We start from the raw sequence: 23,543 nt of genomic DNA on the forward strand, positions 1-23,543 counted from the left end.
TCCTGATGCTAGTGAGTTGAGCTGGACCAGTGGTTCTCAAGCTTTAATGTGCATGGGAATCACCTGAAAGCCTTCTGAAGCACAGCTCCCTGGGCCCCACCTGACTTTCTGATTCAGCAGGTCTGAGGTAGAGCTCCCAAATTTGCATTTTTAACAAGTTCCCTGTAGATGGCTGATGTTGCAGGTGGGGTACCATACTTTGAAACCATGGGGCTGGCCAATATAGAAGAAAATCTGAAGGTTTCCTTTTTGAACCCAGAGCCTGGAGTGAAATCCAATCTGATGACTTTTCATTTTGTCCACTCTGGACTCTACTCATCTTTTCTGAGGCAGAGGGGCCAGTTAAGCAAACAGCTTTTCCCCCCAAAAGAATTGTTCCAGAGGGCTTAGAATCTTCTTATCAACCCTACCAAAGCCATGGCCCCTGAGGCTTATACATGCACTAAGACAAGGTCAGGAGAAAAATGGGTCTCTGTTTCAGGGGAGAGGATTTCTTTTCCCAATTCACCCAGTCTCTTATGATTTTATCTAGCTTAACCCTGAGTTTCTCAAGGAAAGGAAGCACATCTGAGTCATCCATACAGCCTATAGTCTTGAACGGCGCCTGGCATATAGAAGGCGTATAGTCACTTCAGTGTTGTTGGTTGTTTAGTCTAGAGCCCTTTCCTGTGCTTGCTTGAGGTAGATCCAGCAAGGAGAGTCCTTCTAATATGCGTCCAGTCACTCCTGCAGGTGCCACTTACTCTACCTGTACCAAGGGCCATCTCTACACGCTTTGCATCTGGTCTCTGTAAATGTGTGCAGCCTGACCAGCACTGTGGGCTCAGTGTCTTAAGATCTTAGTGTGATTATGGCATTGATTCCAGAAAGTAGAAAGATGTCTTTTTGCAGTGGTGTTAATATTAACATATGATGGCTAATTGGACCACAAGTAATACATTTCTTATTTATAGCTTCATTCTAGGAAAGACATAGAGTGGATTTTCTCTGGTTTATTTTTCTTTGCCTAGGTCTTTGCTGATTTAAATAAGCCAATAATCCTCTTTAAGGAGGGGGAGGAGTCACCACATAAGACCAATTGGGCTACTGAGTAGAAATCTTGGACTGCTACCCATTTTGCCCTAATTTTTATGATGATATAATCAAATTGAGACTTCGATTTATACTTACTGGACAGTATCCCTGAATCCTACTATTTAAGGCTTTCATTCATTCAGTGAATATTTACTAAGCCCTTGTATGTGTCAGACTGTGATGCCTGCTGGAACTTACATCTCAGGTACGGAAAGGGATGTCTAAGAGGTGTATTCTTTGTGGACATGGCAAAATGTGATCTCACAAATTTTATTGGCTGTCCACATCGTGGAGAATTGAAGGTTTTATTTCCAGGATTTTCAGAAAAGTAGATAGGCTTGTCAGGAGAGTGGCAAGTAGTAATTGGTTATGTTCTGTTGGAGAAGAAAAGGCAGCAAGTCAATGACAGTGCCCATGTAATGGCATAAACGTTTTGATGTCATCTGCTAGGTGGAATCATGATATTTGTTGACACCAACAGGTAGGGACAAAAGCAAATTGCAAGTATAGCTAACACTTAGAGAGCACTTACTATGTGCCAGGCATTGTTTAAATGTTTTGACTGTATTAGCTCAATACTTATAATAACCATATGAAGTAGATTTTTTAATTGTGGTCTATGTCCGTTTTTAAAAAATAATTTAAAAATATTTTTAATTGTGGTAAAAAACATAAACATAAAATTTACTGTCTTAACCATTTTTAAGTGTACAGTTCAGTAGTATTAAGTACATTCACATTGTTGTACAACAGATCTCCAGAATTTTTTCATCCTGTAAAACTGAAACTCTATATCCATTGAAAAACAGCTCCCCATTTCCCTCTCTCTGCAGCCTGTGGAAATCACCATTCTACTTTCTATTTGTTTGAGTTTGGATAATTTAACATGACTTATGTTCTAGTTTACTGATTCTTTCTTCTACTTGATTGAGTCTGTTGTTGATGCTCTTTATTGCTTTCTTCTCTCATTGTATTCTTCAGCTGTAAGATTTCTATTTGTTTGTTTTGATGATTTCTACTTCTTTGTTGAACTTCTCATTTTGTTTATGCATTGTTTTCTTAATTTTAGTTGCCCGTGTGTTCTTATAGTTCACTGAAATTCTTTAAGAGGATTATTCTGAATTCCTTGTCAGATAGTTCATAGATCTCCTGCAGCTTGGGGTACTTGATGGGTCAGCTGGCAGCATCTGTGGGCAGTGGGGTTTGCTGTCAGGGTCTCTAGTTGGGTGAAGTCACTGCCTATGCTCTGAGGTCAGGGGGCTGCTGCTGGCTGGGCTCTGTGATTGCTCATGGTAGATGACATTTCAGGCTGTGCTTCCTGACCAGATGGTGCTCACGGCTGGATTCTTTGTTTATGCAGGGCCATAGGCAGGGCTTTAAGGTTGGATGGGACCTCAGGCTGTGCTCTGTGATAAGGTGGGACCAAAGGGTGTGTCCCAAAGTTGGACTGGGTCCCTGTCTGGGCTTCCGCACCAGATGGGACCCACAGACTATGCTCCATGATTGGGTGGACTCACTGGCTGAGATCCCTGACTGGGCTGGGCTATAGGCAGCATTTAGCAGTTGGGCAGTTCTGTATGCTGGGCTTTGCTTCAGGGTGGGGCTGTAGACTGGGTTTCTTGACTGGGTGGTACCATAGGCTGGGCTTTGAGGCTACCCAGGGTCACTGTTCTGACTCCCTGGTCATATGAGACCAGAGGCTATACTTAAGAGTTGGGTAGACCTTCTGGCCTGGGGCTCTGTATAAGCAGGGCTGGAGCATGGAGGGCTTCCTGGCTACCTGGGTTCTCTGGCCAGGCTTCCCGGTTGGGTAGGACTGGGGGCTATACTCAGTAGGTTGTGAATTTTCTTCTCTGCCTAGGTGGGGCCACAGAACAGTCTCCACAGCAAATATAGCTTGTTGACTGGTTACCCATATCAGGCAGAACTGCCTGGACCAAACAAAGTCCCTGGCCAGAAGGGGCTACTGGCTCAGCTCTGCAGATGGGCAAAGCCCCTGCCTGGCATCTCTGCTTCAGTACTGCTGAGTACTGATTGCTGTAAGCCCTGTCCCCCCCCCACCCTTATCTGTCTCTATCTGATCCACTTTGGGTTCTCTTTCTCCAGTGGAGAAACCATAGGCCCAGAGGGGCCCTTTTGGTGCAGTGCTGTACCGGCCTGTGGGAGGGGTGACACAGGGTATAGTTGCTCCTCCTTCCCTTCTAACGTGATGCTTCTCAGTCTCTGTGATCCAACAGGGCGCTTCAGCTTCAGCCCCCAGTTCTGGGATTTTCACAGTGGTGTCTTGTCTGTGGATAGTTGCTAGGTAGTCTTCTTGTGAGGGGGACTGAAGCTGGGAATGACCTATGCTGCCATCTTGATGACATCACTCCTGAAGTCTCTTTTTTTCCAGAGAGCATTTGTGTGTCATCTGCCAGTTCCCTGGGGATACTACCTACCTGAGATCTTTCTCTCTGTTCCAGGATTTTTTTGAATTTGGGCTGTAAACACTGGTGAATACCATTTGAGAGTCAAGTTTTCAGGAGAAATTTTTTTGTCTCTCCCTTTAGCTAGTTCCAAGGTTGACACAGGCAAGTTTCCTTGCAGTCCCTTTCTGCATAAAGATTTGTTTCTCCTTTACTCTCACACTAAAGATTTAGCCCTTTGCTGCCTTAGCGTTATGAGAATGTTAGATTCTCCATTTGGTCTAATCTTGGCATCAATAATGGTGTCTCTTAGAATAAATAGTGTCTCAGGGTCAATGATATTTGGTATTATTACCCAAACTCATGTGACATGGAACCTTGTTTTCCCCCAAGCAACATGCATAAAGTCCTACAGAGCTCTACAGTACCACATAGAACCCACTTAGGGAAATTCTGAAATAGACGTCTATGACAGTTTCAAAACTATTTATCCTAGTTTCAATGTTTTGAGGCAGTAAAATGTACAAAGGACAAAATGATGCTAAGAATATTATTCCCAGAAGAATAGGCTATTTATGTTCCTCTCTTTCAAAAACTTCCATTTTCTTAATTAAATCTAGTCCAGGGATAAATTAGTCCTGTTTTATATGCTAAAGGAATCAGGGGGGGTGGGGGGAGGTTTTCATTTAAACTTCTGTAAAATCTTTTTCACTATCCTCAAAGTTTTTTCCTTATTATAAAGATAATTTTATGTGAATATATATTGACTTTTATATATCTGAGAACATACTCTTTGCTTTTTTCTTATTAAAAAATCACATTTTGAGAAATCCCTCTTGTTTTACATTCTTCAAAAATGTTATTTTTCTTAATGATATTCTGAAATATGAATTTATTACAAATTGTTTATTCTGATTTTATAAACATTACAATTTTTGTCATTTTAAATTGCATAGTTCATCCCTTGCGTATAGCCATGAGTCACACAACATTGTATTGCTAGTAGTAATGCTTGTTTACTGTCTTGGGAAGAGAAAAAAATGATGAATAGGACAAGTTCCTACCCACCTGGAACTCATTTTCTCATTGGGAAACAAAGATATGCACAAATATGTCTGATAGAAGTACTGTATTTAAGCTTAATATGAGAGCATGGGAAAAAGGAGGGATGTGTGAGGATCTGGTGTGACTTCAGGGGCTCAATTAATCTCAAGTGAGTATATGAACATTTTCAAAATTAAGTGGAGGTCTGGAGGCCTGCAGGTGTAGCTACCTGCAGGGATGCAGGGGCTGGTTTGTGTAAAGGTGTGAGACTAGAGTAAAAGGAGAGAAAGCCTCCTGATATACCTGAACACTTTCCAACTGACCTGCAGTTAGCTGAATTTAATCTCTTTTTAATTTCTAAAATTCCATTTAAAACCAACTCATTCAGAAAAATACCTTTAAAAAACTGCATGGCATTACCTGTGGCATACAGCAAGAAGTATCTTCTAGAACAGATGTTATACCACTATAAAGATGGAAACGCTGGTCTCCCCCCACCCCACCCCCATGTGAGCGGGCTGGTGTGTTAGTAATTCTGAGAACTGGCTGTGACAGCAACTCGGATATGGAATTGAGGCTGGTCAGGATCATTGTCTCTTTTCCATTCCCTGTTTTTCACTAGAAGCTCCTGATTAACGACAGGTTTAACTGAAAAATCTTTTGGCTCTTTTTCTTAGCCCTGTTTTTCTAAGGACAATATGCTGTAAATATGAGGCAAGTGAAAAGAAAACAACCTATTTGGGAGAAATGCTAGTCTACAGAGAATGAGCATTTTTGAATAGGGGACATTTTTGCAGCGACACTTTTTCCCCCATTGAAATCATTTAGCTGGCTCGGGCCTCCAAAGCCACGTGTTGGGCGACAAGCCTTTCTTAGCTCCTAGAGCCCATTAGAAAGCTGCTTACTTCCAGTCTGTTAATGAAAGTCGGCCGTCTGAGGTCTTCCCACCGCTGCCATCCTTCTCCTAAATTGCTTCAGTGGAATTGAAAGCTCCACGGTGAAATGGAGCCAGTAGTAATAAAAGCCCCAGGACCCGGCAGATTCAGTAACAGCAGGCATGTGTTCATTGGCCCTTGCTTGTCAGGCCTGATCTTCAGTCACTTCTGTGTCTAATCCCCATAGGAGTGAGACTCACTCACATCCTCCAGCACAGAACCCATAGTCTCTGAATGCTCATTCATTTCAAAAGAATAAACTGAGTACCAGTTTGGGGCCAAGGGCTCTGCAGGCATCCAACGACACAAGAATGAACCAGAGGGATGCAGTTCCTGCCCTCAGGGAACTTAACAGTCTGGGAACGATTTTATTTTCATAAATGTGAAACTGATGTTGAATAACTCTGTAGTCACCTTTCGCTTATTTTTCCACCAAGACTTTTTTAAAATTAAATTTGTCATGGACGGGCCATATCTTGGGAAAAGCCCTGTCCAATCTCAGCATGATTCATAAGCACCTAAGTATTTCTTCCCTGCGTCTCTCAACAGATTGCTTTGAAGTAATCTACTCTGCAGCCAAAAACACCTGACTAAACGTAAATAGATTGTTCTTTCACAGACACATTGTTGACTTTTAAAACACCAACTTAATTACTTAATGAAGTGACATGTGCTATTTCTTTACTCCCTTGGCCTGTGTCATGGGGCCTGGTGAATTTTTTCCAGTCTCTTATTCTCTGATGATAGCTCTGGTAGATTCCAGGCAGTGCCCCATCCTGGTAGGTGGGCTGAGGCAGGTGTGCAAGCCCATCCAGCTGTGGCGTGCTAGGCTCCAAGGGGCCGGTGGGTGGGACGATTCACTGCTCGTGAGATGGTGACACTTAGGACATCTCGGATGATGATGTGGTGCAGGCTGGGCTGGGCTTGGTTTATGGACTTTCCTCTGCTTGACTTCAGTGCCTCACCTTTGTTGTGATTGCTTTAGGACACATGGAGAAAGAATCTGCCTGGGAGGGACCAGACTCCTTTTGTTCGCTTTGCTTGGTAGGCTTTCCTGGGAGAAGCAGCTGGGACACAGAACAAAAAGTGTATGTCTTGTGGAAATCTAAAATCTTTGCTCTGGCAGGGAATGTCAGAGATACTGAGTCTAGCCCCTCATTTGATAGAGGAGGAACCTGAGTCCCCCAAGATCTGAGGATCGGTGGTAGACAAGGCTGAGACTAGAGCTCATCATGCCTTCTGACTTTTTCTTTAGTGCCCCTTCTGCTCCGCTTGATAAATGGCCACTGGAATTGTTATAGACTTGAGAGAATGGCGATCTCTTTAAAAAAACAACAACAACAGTATTCTCCTAACCCCTAATCAGGCAAATGTTTGCTTTATTTGGAATCTAAAGGAGAAATGTCCAGAAACAGTCAGTACACTAGGACTATGGGGGAGAAAATGAACTCTCTTACTGAGAGAGAGCTTATGCTGTAGGGAGTATCTCCCACAGCTTAGATCCTTAGAAAGGCGGCAACTTCCTCCTGAAATCATCTGGAAGCTGGAGGCCACCTTCTGCCAGCAAACACTCCAACCAAACTGCCACTAAAAGACCATTTAAATATAATCCATCCTGATGAGATTTCCAACCAGATTTCTGGACCAGAGGGGTTTGGATAAAGGTCAGATAAGTCTTTAAACTGAATCATGGACCCTTTATCTCAATCTGTTATCAAAGCCTGCATGATTTTCGTGGAATCCACTGTGGATTTGTGTGCACTGTTTATACGTGTAACTTATTTTAAAAGTACCTTATGCCCTCAGGACTTTCAATAAACTATCCCCCACCAGAGATAGAGCCATAAGAACCCCTCAACCACCTGCCTCACCCACCAAAAAATCCCCCACAACAAAAAAAACCAAACCATTGGTTGAAGCCCTATTTAGGAAATTCACATTTGAAACTGTGCAACTACTGGCACTGTGTACTTCTGATATTATCTGATGACAATTTATCATTGTCAGTGAGATACAGAGCTGTGTACTTTTTTTTAAAATTCTGCTGTGATATGGAAACAATTATCTTGTCAAGGCCAGAAAAACATTAGTTATGTCAAACAATATAAGAAAACTCACAAGGAAAAGTTTGGAAAGTGACGTGAAAGAGTGTGACTAACCTCAAGGCTTGGATGACTTCATGGATTTGGTTACCTGTGAGCCCATGTCAACCAGGCTGGCGGTTCCCCTCCCCTCCCCTTCCAGATGTGCTCTGCGGAAAACCGGGGGAAGGGTGGGTGCTCAGGTCTGGGCCATTCCTCCTGGATCCTGCTGGTGGGTTTCTGCTAATTACACAAATCAGTAACAGATGTGCTGAGGGTAAGCACCTCATATTTATTCCACAATGTGTTTCCTTTAAACGACAAATTTTTTAAGGCCAAAAAGAAAAAATATCATTATATAGTTTTCCTCTGCAACACAAAGCAAAAGGGGGGAATACATGTCTCCAGAGAGGTAGTTCATCCTGTCATTTGAACAAGGAGCTAAGCCAATGGTCTCAGAAGAGAAAGCCCTTTGTAACTGTTTAAGATCCTTATTAAGGTTTATTTAAATGTGGTATTCTATAAATCATAGATTTTGTGTTCCCCAAGCTGTTAGATTATAATTTATAGCTGGAGTATTTTTACTCTATATAAAATGGTTGATAAGGTTGATAAATTGCTCCCACAGAGAAGGGAACCAGGAGGAGCTTTCCTTAAATAGGAAAACAGTGAAGTTGGAAAAATGAACATTCCACTGTCTTTTTTCGATCTGTGAAGAGACACTTTTAGGTTTCCAAACAGACTAGTGGCATGGCACAGGAGCCTGGCTTTTCCATCTTATTAAGAATATTGGAAATGGGTAACAGAAAATTTGGAAGTAGAGGTGGTATGGCTGCCCCTAGGAGGACGGGGGCCTCTGCACAAATATTTTTGTTCAGGACCCCTGTTTATATAAACAATTTGAGTCACCCGAAATCAGAATGTCAGCACTAGTCTGGTCTAGTCTCCGGTCAGAATGCTTCCCACGGGAGAGGCTACAGAGGAATCATTCCCCCTCCTTCCTTCACCCCACCCATATCTTTGGGGCATCTGATGAACCCACATGTGAGGAGGGGAGGGAGGGAGAGAGTGTTTGGGGGTGGTAGTGGAAATAGTAGAGGGCTTGAGCATGTGTGGAAGGGGAGACACAGGGATGGGGTCCATGTGGGTCATGATGTGGCTAGTATGCCCTTCTCTTTTGGTCCTAGTCACCAGAGGGGGTCTTTGAACTTTTCTGAGTGTAGCTAAGGACTTAAAGGGGAAGTGGAGCATTTACTAGGATAACTATTTGAGTAGTTGGAGATCTCTTGCAAGGAGAGGAAGAAGCCTGTTGTAGAAGAAATACTGCTTGTGATTTTATTTTTTATGGAAGCCCCTAAAGACTAAGCTGTGCTAAATCAATACACATAAGTGGGAAAGGTGTCTTTTATTTATTTATTTTTTTTGTGGTATGCGGGCCTCCCACCATTGCGGCCTCTCCCGTTGCGGAGAACAGGCTCCGGACACGCAGGCTCAGCGGCCATGGCTCACGGGTACAGCCGCTCCGCGGCATGTGGGATCCTCCCGGACCAGGGCACGAACCCGTGTCCCCTGCATCGGCAGGCGGACTCTCAACCACTGCGCCACCAGGGAAGCCCCGGGAAAGGTGTCTTTTAAAAGTGAATGACTCAGTTTAACACATTTGAGGCAAAACTAGAGTTAGAGTGAACAGTGATTGATATAATTAAGTATTCACGAGGAAAATGATAATTATATCAAGGTATTTGGTTTTCTTTAAATCGTGCTCTAATTTTCTGTTGATTTCATTAATATAGTAGTTTATTATGGATAGAAATATCTATGGTTAGTTGTAGCAATAAAGAATTGTATTTTCATAGAAAACTGTAATTTGTAGGAAAATATACCTTTTTATTTACCATTAAACATATCACTTGAAGCTTGAATCCTTGCATGCTCCTCCCTCCCTCCCTTCCTTGCATAGTAAATGTATTCACTATCTGTTTGTCAGGTGCTGCTGTACTGGCATTTACTCATTTCATTGAATACTCACAGCCCCCCTCAAATCCCCATTTTATAGCCAAGGAACCTAAGACTGAGAGAGATTGAGTATTTTGCTCAGGGACACGCAGTTCTATCAGAATTCTGACTCCAGTACCTTTACCCTTAAGATACCAGCTTCCTTCTGTTGAATACTTACCATCTGCTGGGCACTGAGTTAGGTTCCTGAGCTCCCACAGATGAATAAATTGTATGACCTGCTCTCAGTGACACCAAAAACTTGGCCTCTGTGTACGAGTGCTGAATTGAATCTTGGAGACAGTTCTGGGTGAAGTGGAAAAGAAGAGCTTTATTGCTTTGCCAGGCAAAGGGGGACACAGAAGGCGCCTGCCCTCAAAAACTGTGTGTCCCAACCCAGGAGGATTTGGTGAGGAGTTTTATAGCAATGGTTCAAGGGTGGGGTTGCTGATAAGATTAGGGTGTGTTCAGGGCCTGCACTCCTGTAATCTGTAATCTGGTCTCAGGTAATCTCTTGATGAGCTTCTGTGGTTCCTTTAATCTGGCCTCAGGTGGTCCTCTCTGGAATGAAGAATGCTGACATCTTCCATTTGTTGGGGGTTTTAGTTCTGTAAAGAGCTCAAAGAGATTGTTATGTGTACCCCTTGAGGCAGAACCAGGACCCTGCCTCAAGGCTGCGCTATTGTTTCTTGGCTGCTCCTCCCTTGTCTTGGCATCCCCTCCCTTCCCTGATTAGCAACTCTTCAAATCTTCCCTTTGGAACTCGGGGAAGGTCATGGAGGCTGGAGTCTGTTTCCTACAAACAAGAAATGGGGGACAAGGAAAGGCTTCCATGCCCAGGAGCCCCACAGGGTCCTGCTTGCTTTCACCAAGAAGCTTGAAGTCTAGTGGAGAGGGCCTGAGAACCAGCATATAAATAATTGTAAGTCGACAGCTATGAAGTGGTGAGGTGTGGAGTGTCATGGGACTACAAAGGAGTGGCCTGGAACCCAGCCCTGGAGGATGGAAGTGGGCAGGGCTCAGAAAGTCTTCCTAGAAGATCTGTCTCTGGGCTGACCCTTCAAGGATCAATCAGAGCGAAGCAGGTGAGGAGGGAAAGGATGGCCATCCCAACGGGGTGGGGGGGACAATAGGAGGAAAGTCACAGAAGTGAAGAGTGGTTTGGGCTGCAGCACAAGCCATCTGGCATGGTTAAATCAGTGGGATCTGGGATTAATTTGATGTCGGGTGTTGGAGAGAGGGAGAGAGATCATATTTCTGATTTGGGCCCTGGGATGGAGGTGGTGGTGTCAGAAACTGATACAGGGAACACAAGAAGGGAGCCTGGTTAAGGAACTGTGAGAATGAGTCCAGGCCTGGGCACAATGAGTTTGAGAAGCCTGTGGCACATCCTCAGCGGAGGGTCTGGTAGCAAGTTAAATGTCTAACATTTATAAAAAGTTGTAAAATAATTCATCAGATATTTATAGAGCACCTACCATTGGCTAGATGATGCTCTAGACACAGGAGTTAGTGTTGTGCGTAAGTCTCTGTTTCATGGAGATTATATTCTAGTGGGATGAAGACAGATAATAAAGAAGTAAATTAGTGAGCTGATTTCAGAATTGTTATTAAGAAAGAACTGGGTAATGTAGAAGTTCTCATTGAGAAGGTAACACTGGAACTGTGACCTGAGTGTTTAGAGGGAAACTTTCATTTGAATACCCCGGGGTTAAAGTATTCCAGGCAGATGGCATGGCAAGTGCAATTGTCCCTTGATGTAGAAATCAGCCTGGTAAGTTAGAGAAAGACAATCAGTGAAGCAAAGTTGAAGAGGCAGACAAGCATAGCTCAGGGAGAGCTTTACGTCATGGTGCAGAGCCCGGAGGTTTTTAACTTGGGTAAGTGCTAATGTTACCATTTCAAATGACAAAAACCAGCATACAAAACTGTATTTATTGCATACTCTCAACTGTATAAAATGATGTGAGCAAAGAAGATTTTAAAGAAACTTGCCAGATGATACCACTGATTGAGACGTGGTTTCATGCCATGGTCAGTGCTGTGAATGCTGAGTACCAGAGCTGGAACTTGGTCCTAACACTTGCTAGGCCAGCATTCTCAAACTCTGTGATCTCAGGACCCTATCTATCAATATTTATCATATCAGAAATTAAAATGGAGAAAAAATTTAAACATTTATTAATTTATTAAAAAGTAATGAACCCATGATATGTTTACGTAAATGACATATTTTAATGAAAAAAATTACTGTACTCTCCAAAAAATAAGCTGTGAGAAGAGAGTCAATTTTTATACTTAAGTTCTTATTATTTAGCACAATAGGAAGCAGGTGGGTTCTCATATCTGCTTCTGCATTCAGTTGGTTGTGATATCGCAAGTCATATATACTCATGCGAGAATGAAAGTGAAAAGGGCAAATAATCAACTTCTTAGCATCATTCTGAAAATAGTTTTGCCATTGTGGACCCCTTAAAAGTTCCATACCCCACCTTAAAAATCTTTGTGCTCAGTGTGACGTTGGGCAGTCTCCTAACCTAATGGGTCTCAGACTAGTTTCCCCATCTGTAAACTGGAGGCTGTTGATAGCACCAACCTCACAGGATTGTTGTGATTACTTAATGAGTCAATATATGTATTTAATGAGTCAATATACGTTAAAATAATGCCCGGTACATACGGTGTTCAGTACATACCAGCTAGTTTTCTTTTTGTTGTTGTGATTCTGGGTGGCAGCAAAAAACTCTCGCAAGAAGTTGCAAAAACTCATTTAAACTTTATTCTCACTGATTTTCCTTCCTGTCCTCTCTTGCTCCAGTTGTGAAATGAGGCTTCAAATCTGAATGCCAGCTTACAAATGCTACCGTCAAATAATTGCAGGTTTGATCAGTTACTCATAGCTTAGCTTGTAGTAATTTTCCAGATTCTTTCTTTCTTCCTTGTACCTAAAATCATCTCTTCTCAGTGAGTAGACGTTTGATGGTAGATGAGGTGGAGGAAGAAGAGATCTGACAGTACCAGGTTCTGCCTGAGGCTACAAGACTTCAATTTAATTGCTTTCCCCCTCGTCTGTTTTCCATACTGCAGTCATAAAATGAATTGAAAGTCAGAAGACGCCATCAGCTACTGCTTGAGGATTTGTGTCAGCTAGTGCTTTTTTTTTTTTTTTTTTTGGATGGCGGTAAGTGAAATTCTCAGTCTTGGCTTCACAGTGGAATCACCTGGGAAATTTTTTAAATTACCAACACTTGGATCATCCCACCTCCAAAGATACTGATTTAATTGGCCCGGATATGGCCATGGTCAGCAGGATTTTAAAAATCCTCCCAGTGCCCAAAGTCTCACCAGGCTATGACTAAAAAATAAGGTCATGTGTTTCCTTTTTTATTGTAAAATATAACAAATCTACCCAAAAAGTACATAATACATAAATGTCAGCTTAACAAATTGTAAAGTGAACACGCATGTCACCACGATCCAGGGCAAGAACCAGAATGTTGCCAAACCACGGAAGCTCCCTTGCCTTTTCTCAGTCACACCTCATTTTCCAACTCTCTGGAGTTAATCATTGCCCTGATATTTTATAATCACTTTGTTTTATAATTTTATCCTATGAGTATAAATCTCTAAGCAACATAGAATAGATTGGCACATTTTTAAACTTTATCGAAATGGAATCATACTTTTTTGTCTGGCTTCTTTTGCTCAACATTGTATGTATTTTTTGATTCATTTGTGGTTTTGGAAATAGCTGTAGTTCCTTGCTTTTCATTATTCTGTAGAATTCTGTGATATCAATATACTACAGTGTCTTTCTACATTCCACTCCTGATGGATGTTTCTGGTTTGGGACTGTTATAACCAGTTCTGGTATGAGCATTTTCATATGTCTCCTGGTACATGAAGGCAGACATTCTGAACATATATCTCTAGGAATAGATTTGTTGGACACCTTTGCTCATCCGAAGGAAGAGAGAGAGGCTGAGCAAACAGGAGTCCAGAAGATAGGAGTTGGTGTCTGGGACTCTGTTAACACTCTACTCTGGGCTGGGACCCTGGAGGTTTGCACTGCTCTGAGCCATGTGCCCTGAGGATGTTGATGATCTACAGGAGGCAACTGTGAAGCTCAGGATCCTCTCTTTTAATCATTTCCTGAGACTAGAGGGAAAAGGTTCAGTGCCTGTCAAGGGTAGAGATCCTGTTGAAATACTTCCCACTCTGGACTGGGACCCAAGGGCAGCCTCCTGGCAATAGGGTCACAGGCAGGACAGCTGGGTGGTGCAGAAAACATCAGGCCTTCATCCCAGCCTCAGCAGCTGATAGAAGGAGATAAACACAGTCTCTGGAGAAAGAAAACATCATCCTACGCCTTGAAGTGGTTCTTAAATTCTTATCCTCTCCTGTATCTTGACAGGTATTCCCCACTAGTTAGTTCATTGAAGCTTTGATGAAGACACTATTTTTCCTTAGCTTTTTTTGTTATCTTCAGTGGGGAGTTTGGTATGAATCAATTGCTACCGATGGCACATGCCCCTATCTTATATGCATACCATAAACCCAGGCTTGTTTCAGATACCTCTGCTAAAATATCCTGGGGTTTCCAGGGAGTGCTGACAAACTTTTCTGGTCTATTCTCATGGTTGCCTGATACTCCAGGCTATTGCCCTGCCCTTCTGTAGGTTCTCTCTTGCCACATTGAGTCTAAGATCCTCTGGGTCGCTGCTGCTGTCTGTACTACTTTGCTCCAAGCATAAACATAGACTGTGGTATGCTAGAGCTGGCCCATATTGGTGCCTGAGAACTGATTGTTAAATTCTTAGGATTTATGTGAGCCAGTGGTTAAACACAGCTGTTATTAAAAATTAAATTATATAAACTTACAATTTAAATAAATTATATGAAACACAAAGTTCATGAATACTCAAAACTCATCCCTTTTAAATTAGCTTACCATATTTTGCTGATTATGCTCTTGAGGTTATTTCTATCTGTTGGATCTGTGTGGTGGAAATACTATATACAATGGCATGCTATGGCACATCGCTTCGCAACTCAGTGATATGACTGCTTGAACAGTCATGGGAAAATATTTACACCATGGAAATTGGTCAGTGCTACAAATCGGGGCTTTTTCTTTCTTTTTAAGAGCTAGTTGTTAAACACTTAACACATCTCCGGACATAGGACCCCCTTTCAAATGCTCACAGCAGAGTCAGAGTCGAACAGAGTTTAGCAGGCCTCAAAGAATAACAACAGGGAATTACTATTCAGAGAACTTAAAAACTGGTTACTAGAATGGTTATTCTGAGTCACAAGCATAGGCCTCTTGGTGGTAGTTACTAATGTTGCCGCTTTGCCTAAATCCTGTCTCAGCTGTTTATTGGTGGTTGAATTCAACTTTCCTGCCTTGTCGTTTAGCCTACCCTCAAAGAGAATGACATTGAGCAGGTCTTTCCTATGTCGATTCCAGGCCTCAGTTCTCTGAGACACACAGAGAGTAAAATAATTTCCTTCCTTCCCTCATCTACCCCACTCCTCTTTTATGTTATTTTTTTTTTTTTTTTGCCCTAAGAATGAACTCTCCTTGAGATGACTGACAGTGGGAATGTCCATGCTCTTTACTTCTTACCATGGGTCTAACCTGGCTCAGAATACAATAATCACCATTTTTTCATAGTGTCTGGTTTATTCAGTATTGAATAAAGCCACCTGTGGAGCTTCAACAGAACAGTCCAGATTGAGATTTGGCCTTTGAACACTGGCCTTCACTTCCCCTTTCCTTGAACAAATATACACCCATCTCAAGAATAAACAATAATGCTAAGACATAGAGTAGTCCAAATCCAGATTTAGCAATAAAGACACCAAAATATTTTGTCTTCAATATAATGTACATGTACAGGACATGATTTAAAGGATTGCCTTACCTATATAACTATGTAGAACCTACCTTTAGTTTCTCTGTCTGGAACATTTGCATTTAAGATTCCTCATTGCTTTCAGAATTGCCCTAAGAATAAAATATGCTTCAGAATGTATTCAAAATCTAGCACTTCTCCCTGCTGATCACCTGATCCAGCCCCCTTCGTCTTTCATCTGGACCACTGCAGTGGCCTCCTAATTGGTTTCCCAACTTCCACAATTGCCCCTCTTCAGTCTATTCTCAGCACAGCATCCAGAGTGCTCAGGTTAAAATACAAATCGGATCAGGATGTTTCTTTGCTCAAAATCCTCTAATGTCTTCTCATTTGACTTAGGGAACAAGCCATGGTTACCTCCATAGGATCCTCCTCTTTATTTCTTTGACATCATTATACTCCCTGTAGGTCACTCTCCTCCAGCCAGATGGACTGTCTTGCTGACCTCCGAACATACCAGATGCATACCTGATGCCTCAGGGATTTTTCATGCACTCTACTTGCAGTATGAAATTTTCCTGTCCCAGAAAGCTGCAAATTTCGATTCTTTATTTCCTTCAGATTTTTTCTCAAATATTACTTCTTAGTGAGACCTTCTCCAATCACCTTATCACAATTACAGCCCTCCTATATTTCCTATCCCCTTTTCCACCCTAGTACTGATTACCATCTCACTCATTCACTCACCAACTATATATATCTTCATTATTGTATAAATTGTCTGTTTCCTGACACCATTACAAGGCATATTTCATATGGAATTTTTATCTGATTGTATCATGTTCAAATACCATTGCCTAGAACCTGGTACCTGGCACATAGTGGTTTCTTAATAAATATTGAATGAAATGAATGAATGTATGACAGAGTGGTAGAACAGACATTGGTTAGGATCTGGAGACCTAGGTTTTAATTTTTGCCTTTGCCTGTGATAAGCTCTATAACACTTATTACATTCTGTTTCTATATCTCTAGGTACTTATTAATACAATGGGGATATAATGACTGTTGCACATGCCTCATTGACTTTTAGTGAGACTCATGCAGGGAAGTGCTCTCTATAGGTGTGAAGGGATATTTTTATTGTCTTATTTATACCCACTGTAGTGAGCAGCTAGTTCCAGGTCCACCTTGCTTTAAACCACTCCCAAGAAAAAGCTCTCCATTTGAACAGAGGGTGGGGCTGACAGGTTCTTTTCCATATCTCCCTCTGAAGATGTTAGCGGATCCTTGCTTATTGCTTAGATCAGGTAACTGGACTTACTATAAGCCATTAAAAACCCAAAGAGTGAAATAACCCACCACAGGGGCCAGGGCCTTGTGTGTGTCCAGCATTGTTTTATGTGTTCTGCATGTATGATAACCTTTCATCCACCCCCACTGCAACTCTGCAAGTGAGAGTATGGCTTCATTTTAGAGATGAAGAAATTGAAGTTTAGAAAGATCTAGTACCCCACTAAAGCAGTGGAGCTGATAAGAGACAGAGCCTGGGGAGAACTCTCTTGTCTGTCTGACTCTAACACCAAACTCCCGTCCAACTCAGGAAATTGAGATAGTCAGTCCAGGAGCCTAAAAGTGAATATTCTCACACCTATGGATGATGTTTCTCACTGATGTGTTCGTTTCTTTTCAGACTGTCTATGACCAGTGGTTCATTACCCTTTTTAACATTGTCTACACATCACTGCCTGTTTTAGCCATGGGGATTTTTGACCAGGTATGTGTTTTTCTCTGCCTTTATAACATATTTTGCTCTGTTGATGCCTTTTAGTTGCTTTTAGCTTCTAAGTAGAAGACACAAATCATAGAAAGAGTCCTAGGAATGCAGTTGTTTTAATAGCTATTGCATGGCTCAAAAACCCTTCCAGATCTCCCACCTCCACCAAAAGATCCTCTGATCAGAGCTTGATTACTATCCTCTTAAAGATTCACACCCTACATTATTTCTCTAAAGGCTCTGAGACATCCTGCAAGAAACAGTCTCTTTAATTTCATTGTAGCCCAGCATTTCCCAAACTCATAGAACTGCACGTTTACTTATTTATTTTTCATGTAGAACTGATCAGTATGCCTCAGAACTAGTACCTGTGGTTCACACACCAGGGAATACTGTATTAGCCTCTGAAAGTGCAGAGAACCATGCAGTGATACATAGAAAATCATGGAGCTGGGTTGGAGTGCAGAGAGCTAGCATCTGTGGTGAGACTGTCCAGCACAGCCCAGAGCAGGAACTCCAGGCCAGAGGAACACCCTGCCAATGGGAGAGGAAGACACGGAGCCCCACAGCCATGGAGAGAGAAAGTGAGCAGTTTTCTTTGGTTTAGCTCCACATGCTTGAGGGGAGAGAAGGGAGGGAATCATTTATAAAATGGTAGATCCTTGGCACATTCAGACCCTTGGAGGGTACTTCCTGGGTGGGGACAAAGTCTGGCTGCCTATGGGGAAGTGAAAGGCTAGCCAGAGGAGCTTCCATGGCACAGAGTGTATTGTTTAAAAAATTTTTTTGAAGTATTTTTAAAGAGACCAGATTTTCTCCAGGCTGTTGTTAGATCCATTTGCTAGGCCTCATTTTCTGGCCCAAAGCCATCTATTGCAAAATATAAATCTTCGCATTATGAGCTCACTCTACTCTCCCATTCTGAGGCTTTGTAGTCAGTTGTAAGCCTCACTTCTTGTATGTAAAAAGGGCAGTTTGTGAACAACATATTTTGTGAAATTCTACAAAAAGTAATGAACTCTTGAAGACCTTAGATGTAAGGGATTAAGCTCATTCATTTCTAAGTGTCCATGTTTACAATTGTTCCTTTCCTTGGTACTTTGTAGCTGCCCAGAATGTGGGGTAAAGTATTAAATATAAAGCAATTTCTGGGAAAAGATGGTTATTGTGCAATTTGAAAAAAATATATAATAAGGGGAGAATTCAAGATGGTGTTATAGGAAGATCCTGAACTCACCTCTTCCTATGGACACAGTGGGTCTACAGCTACAGAAGGTAAAATTTTCTCTTAAAAAACCCTAAAGCCTGGCTGAAGAAAACCACATGGAAGAGGAGAGGCTGGCACACAATGTCACCATAAACCCCACCCCCGCCCTCAGCATGACAGTCCTCAACAGGGAGAAAACTCAAAACCTGAAGCTTCTCCCTTAGGAGTGAAGGGTGTGCACCCCACATTGGGCACCTTAACATTTAAGACCTGCACCTGCACCTGAGAGATGAATCTCCTAAAACCAATGAGGCTCATGTCCCAAGACCCACAAGACTGAAGCAATCTAAGAAATGGCTCTGAATGAGCCCGTGTGCTCAGACCCCCTTGCTCCTTGGGCCCAGCTCAGAGGCAGCAGATCATGCCCAGTGATGGAGGCTCACCAGCTTATGTTAAATCATCAGCCTGGGGGAAGGCATCTTATTGAACACACACATCTAGGAGCCCGCTGGAACACACTCCAGGGACAGAGATTGGTGGGCGCCATCCTTGTAGTCTCCCTTTGCCATACTCCAGAGCACCAGTATCTCCTGAAAGGGAGCTGTTACATGTGTCTGGTGCCTCTATTTTTGTGGCTGCCGTCCAGGGGACACCTCTTGACTGCTTGGCTCTGGAGGCCAGGGGAACTTGCATTCCTGGTCCCATGGGACTATAGTAATCGGCGTTACCCAGAAAGGAGCTCGTATTCCTATCTGGTGTCCTGATTTTTACGGCTGCTGCCAGGGAACACTTCTACATCCTCTGGCTCTGGTGGCCAGTGGGGCTTACACTCGTGGGTCTCACAGGATTGTAACCAGTGGAGAGAGAGTTATTAAATATCTACCACCCCTCCCGGGGCAGAGCAAGAGGCAACAGACTCAGGAGCTCAGTCTTTCTGTGAAGGAGGCCTATTAGCTAATCATTATAGCTGAGGCCTGAGGGGCAGCCGTCTAATTAAACATGCATCTAGGGGCTGACTGTCATCCTTTCCAGAGACCTCAGAGGGCAGGCAGTATCTTCATGCTCTCCCTATGCCACATTCTAGAGCTCCAGTGTCTCCTGGAGAGGAGCTTCACATGTGTCTGGTGCCCTGGTTCTTGTAGCTGCTGCCCAGGGGACACCACTTGATCACCCGGCTCTTGTGGCTGGGGGCTTGCGTTCCTGGGTCCCATGAAACAGTAGCAAATGAAGAGTTGGTTCTTGGCAGGCTACCCCCAGGGCACTGCACAGACAGCAGACTGAAACACACTCCCAGTCTTTCTGGAAAAAGGAACTCTTTGTTTGTCCTGGAGCTTCAGCCTGAGGGGCAGGCTTCAGGTTTGACACACTCCTAGTGGCTGAGGAAGCTGCTCTCAAGGAATGTAAGCTGTGGATGCCATCTTGGTCTGCTCCCTCTGCCTTGCTCCAGCTTTCTGCGATCTCCCAGAAAAGAGCTTATGCATTAATCTGGAGCCCTGCCTTTTGTGACTGCTGCATAGGGAACCTCCTAGATTGCCTGGGTCTCGTGGCCAGCGAGGCTCATTCTTTCAGTCCCACAGGTATATGTTTGCATGGTTTTAAAAACTGCTGCTTGAGGGTCTAGATTCCAATCAGCCTGAATCTAGGTGCTGTAATCTGACCCTGACACTGACATGTCTTGGCACATTCTCAACTACTGAGAGCTGTTAAAAATATAATAGGGTGTTTGAACAAGCATGAAGGTTTCAGAGACAACAAAAAGCTGGGGCAGGGTTGAACAATAAGGTTTATCTCCTACATGAGGCCACTCTTGGAGACAGGGAGAAGTGTTTGTTTTGTCAGCTGTATGAAAACAAACACAGAGTCAAACAAAATGAAGAAACAGAGAAAAGCAATGATCTTAGAAGATCTTAAAGAGGGAGAAGAATGCATGAACACAATAACTTCAACAAAAAGATGAAAAATATAAGAAAATACCAAATAGAAGTCATAGAGCTGAAGAATACAAGAGCTGAACTGATTAATACACTACAGGGGTTCAACAACAGACTAGATGAAACATGAGGAAGGATCAGTCAACTTGAAGACAGGAACTCACCCAATCAGAGCAGCAAAAAGAAAAAGGATGAAAATAAGTGAAGACAGCTTAAGGAACTTACAGGACAACATCAAACAGACCAACATTCACATTATATGGGTCTCAGGGGAAGAGAGAGACAACGGAGCAGAAATTGTATTTGTAGAAATAATGACTGAAAACCTCCCCAACCTGGGAAGGAAACAGACATCCAGACCCAGGAAGCTCAGAGAGTTCCAAATAAGATGAATCCAAAGAGACCCACAGAAAAACACTTTGTAATCAAACTGTCAAAAGTTAAAGACAAAGAAATAATATTAAAAGCAGCAAGAGAAAAACAACTTATTATATACAAGGCAACCCCCATAAGACTATCAGCAGATTTTTTTCAGCAGAAACTTTGCAGGCCAAAAGGGAGTGACATGATATATTCAAAGTTGAAAGGTAGAACTTTCACCAAGAATATTCTACCTGGCAAGGTTATCATTCAGAATTGAAGGAGAGAGAAAGAGCTTTTCAGACAAGCAAAAGATAGAGGAATTCATCACTACTAAGCCAGCTTTATGAGAAATGTTAAAGGGGCTTCTTTGATCTGAAAAGAAAGGTGCTAATTAGTAGCAAGAAAACATGTGAAGGAATAAATCTCAGTCAAAAGGTTTGAACAACACAGTTTTGAACTGTGTGGGTACACAATCCACAGTTGGGTGAATCCACGGATGTGGAACCATGAATATGGAGGGCCAACCATAAAGTTATATTCAGATTTTTGACTGTGTGAGCATTGTTGCCCTTAACCCTGTGTTGTTCAAGGGTCAACTGTATATAGTAAAGGTAGTGGTTTAATCGCTTATAAAGCTAGTATGCATATTAAAAGACAAAAGTAGTAAAGATAACTATGATTATAATAATTAGTTAAGTAATACACAAGATAAAAATGTAAAATGTGATATCAAAAACATAAAATGTGGGGGGAGAGTAAAAATGTTGAGCTTTAGAATGGAATCAAACTTAAGCAGTTATCAACTTAAATAGACTATTATAGATATGGTTTTATTTATAAGCCTTGTATTACCACAAAGCAAAAACCTATAGTAAATACACAAAATATAAAGAAATATAAGCATATCACTAAAGAAAGTCATCAAACCACAAAGGAAGAGAGCAAGAGAAGAAGAAAGGAACAGAAAGGAATTACAAAAATAGCCAGAAAACAATTAACAAAATGGCAATCAGTACCTACCTATCAATAATTACTTTAAATGTAAATGAACTAAATTCTTTAATCAAAACAAATAGAGTGGTTGAATGGATTAAAAAAAAAAAACCCAAGACCCATCCATATGCAGCCTCCAAGAGACTCAGTTTAGATGCAGATGCACAGAAACTGAAAGTGAGGGGCTGGAAAAAGATATTCCATGCAAATGGAAACCAAAAGAAAGCTGGAGTGGCTATATTTATATAAGACTAAATAGACTTTAAAACAAAGGCTAATAAGAGACAAAGATGGGCATTACATAATGATAAAGGAATCAATCCAACAATAGAATATAACATTTGTAAATATTTACGCACTCAACATAGGAGCACCTTAGTATATAAAACAAATGTTAACAGACATAAAGTGAGAAATAGACAGCAGTACAATAATAGAAGGGACTTTAATACTCACTTAGATCAATGGATAGATCATTCAGGCAGAAAATCAATATAGAAACTTTGGCCTTAAATGACATGTTATACCAGATACATCCAATGTATATATAGAATATTCCCTCCAAAAGCAACAAAATGTAAATTCTTCTCAAGTGCACATGGAACATTTTAAAGGACAGATCATATGTTAAGCCACAAAAAAGTTTTAATAAATTTAAGAGATTGAAATCATCTCAAGCATCTTTCTAACTACAGTGGTATAAAACTAGAAATTAATTACATGAAGAAAACTGGAAAATTCACATATATGTAGGGATTAAGTGACATGCTACTGAACACCAGTGGGTCAAAGAAGAAATCAAAAAGGAAATTCAAAAAAACCTGAGACAAACTAAAATGGAAATATAACATACCAAAATTTGTGGGATACAGTAAAAGCAGTTTTAAGAGGGAAGTTCATAGTAATAAATGCCTACCTCAAGAAACAAGAAACGTCTCAAATAAACAACCTACCTTTATACCTCAAGGAACTAGAAAAAGAAGAACAAACGAAGCCCAAAGTACACCTCAACGAACTAGAAAAAGAAGAACAAAGCCCAAAGTTAGTAGAAGGAAGGAAATAACAAAGATTCGAGCAGAAATAAATGAAACAGAGACTAAGAAAACAATAGAGAAGGTCAGTGAAACTAAGAGCTGGTTCCTTGAAAAGATAAACAAAATTGACAAACCTCTAGGTAGACTCACCAAGAAAAGAAGAGAGAGGACTCAAATAAACAAAATCAGAAATAAAAGAGGAGATATTACAACTGACCACAGAAATACAAGGATCGTAAGAGACTAATATGAACAGATATACACCAACAAATTGGACAACTTAAAGAAATGGATAAATTCCTAGAAACATACATCCTACCAAGACTGAACTATGATTAAGTATAAACTCTGAACAGAATGGAAAACAGTATGGAGGTTCCTCAAAAAATTAATAATAGAACTACCAAGTGATCCAGCAATTCCACTTCTGGGTACTTATCCGAAGAAAGCGAAAACACTAATTTGAAAAGATATATGCACTCCTATGTTCATTGCAGTATTATTTATAATAAATAAGATATGGAAACAACCTAAGGGCTAAGAGATATAGAGAAAAAATATACAGTTGATCCTTGAAACAAGAGAAGGGGTAGGGGTCCCCCTCACCTTGGCCCCCATCCCCATGCAGTCAAAAATCCTCCTATAGTTATACAGTTGGCCCTCCACATCCATGATTCCGCATCTGCAGTTTCAACCAACAGTGGATCACATAGTACATATTTATTGAAAAATCCTGTGTGTAAGTGAACCTGCTCACTTCAAACCCATGTTGTTCAAGAGTCAACTGTGTGTATAGTAAGGCCCCTTATTGCCATCAAGTTGAGTGTATACCCCTATCCTTTCCTG

General features: G+C 41.6%; 1 protein-coding gene across 5 annotated transcripts in view; it reads left to right on the plus strand.

Annotated features, from left to right (window-relative positions):
• Window positions 1-23,543, plus strand: part of ATP8B4 (ATPase phospholipid transporting 8B4 (putative)) — a 256,970-nt gene that overhangs the window by 218,720 nt on the left and 14,707 nt on the right. For all 5 annotated transcript variants that reach the window (XM_081226816.1, XM_081226817.1, XM_081226819.1 and 2 more), the window contains one exon: window positions 17,086-17,169. In XM_081226816.1, coding sequence (XP_081082942.1) covers window positions 17,086-17,169 — 84 coding nt within the window. The remainder of the gene's footprint in view (window positions 1-17,085; window positions 17,170-23,543) is intronic.

The sequence above is a fragment of the Mesoplodon bidens genome (assembly GCF_964165515.1).
Source record: "Mesoplodon bidens genome assembly, chromosome: 3".
NCBI lineage: Eukaryota > Metazoa > Chordata > Mammalia > Artiodactyla > Ziphiidae > Mesoplodon > Mesoplodon bidens.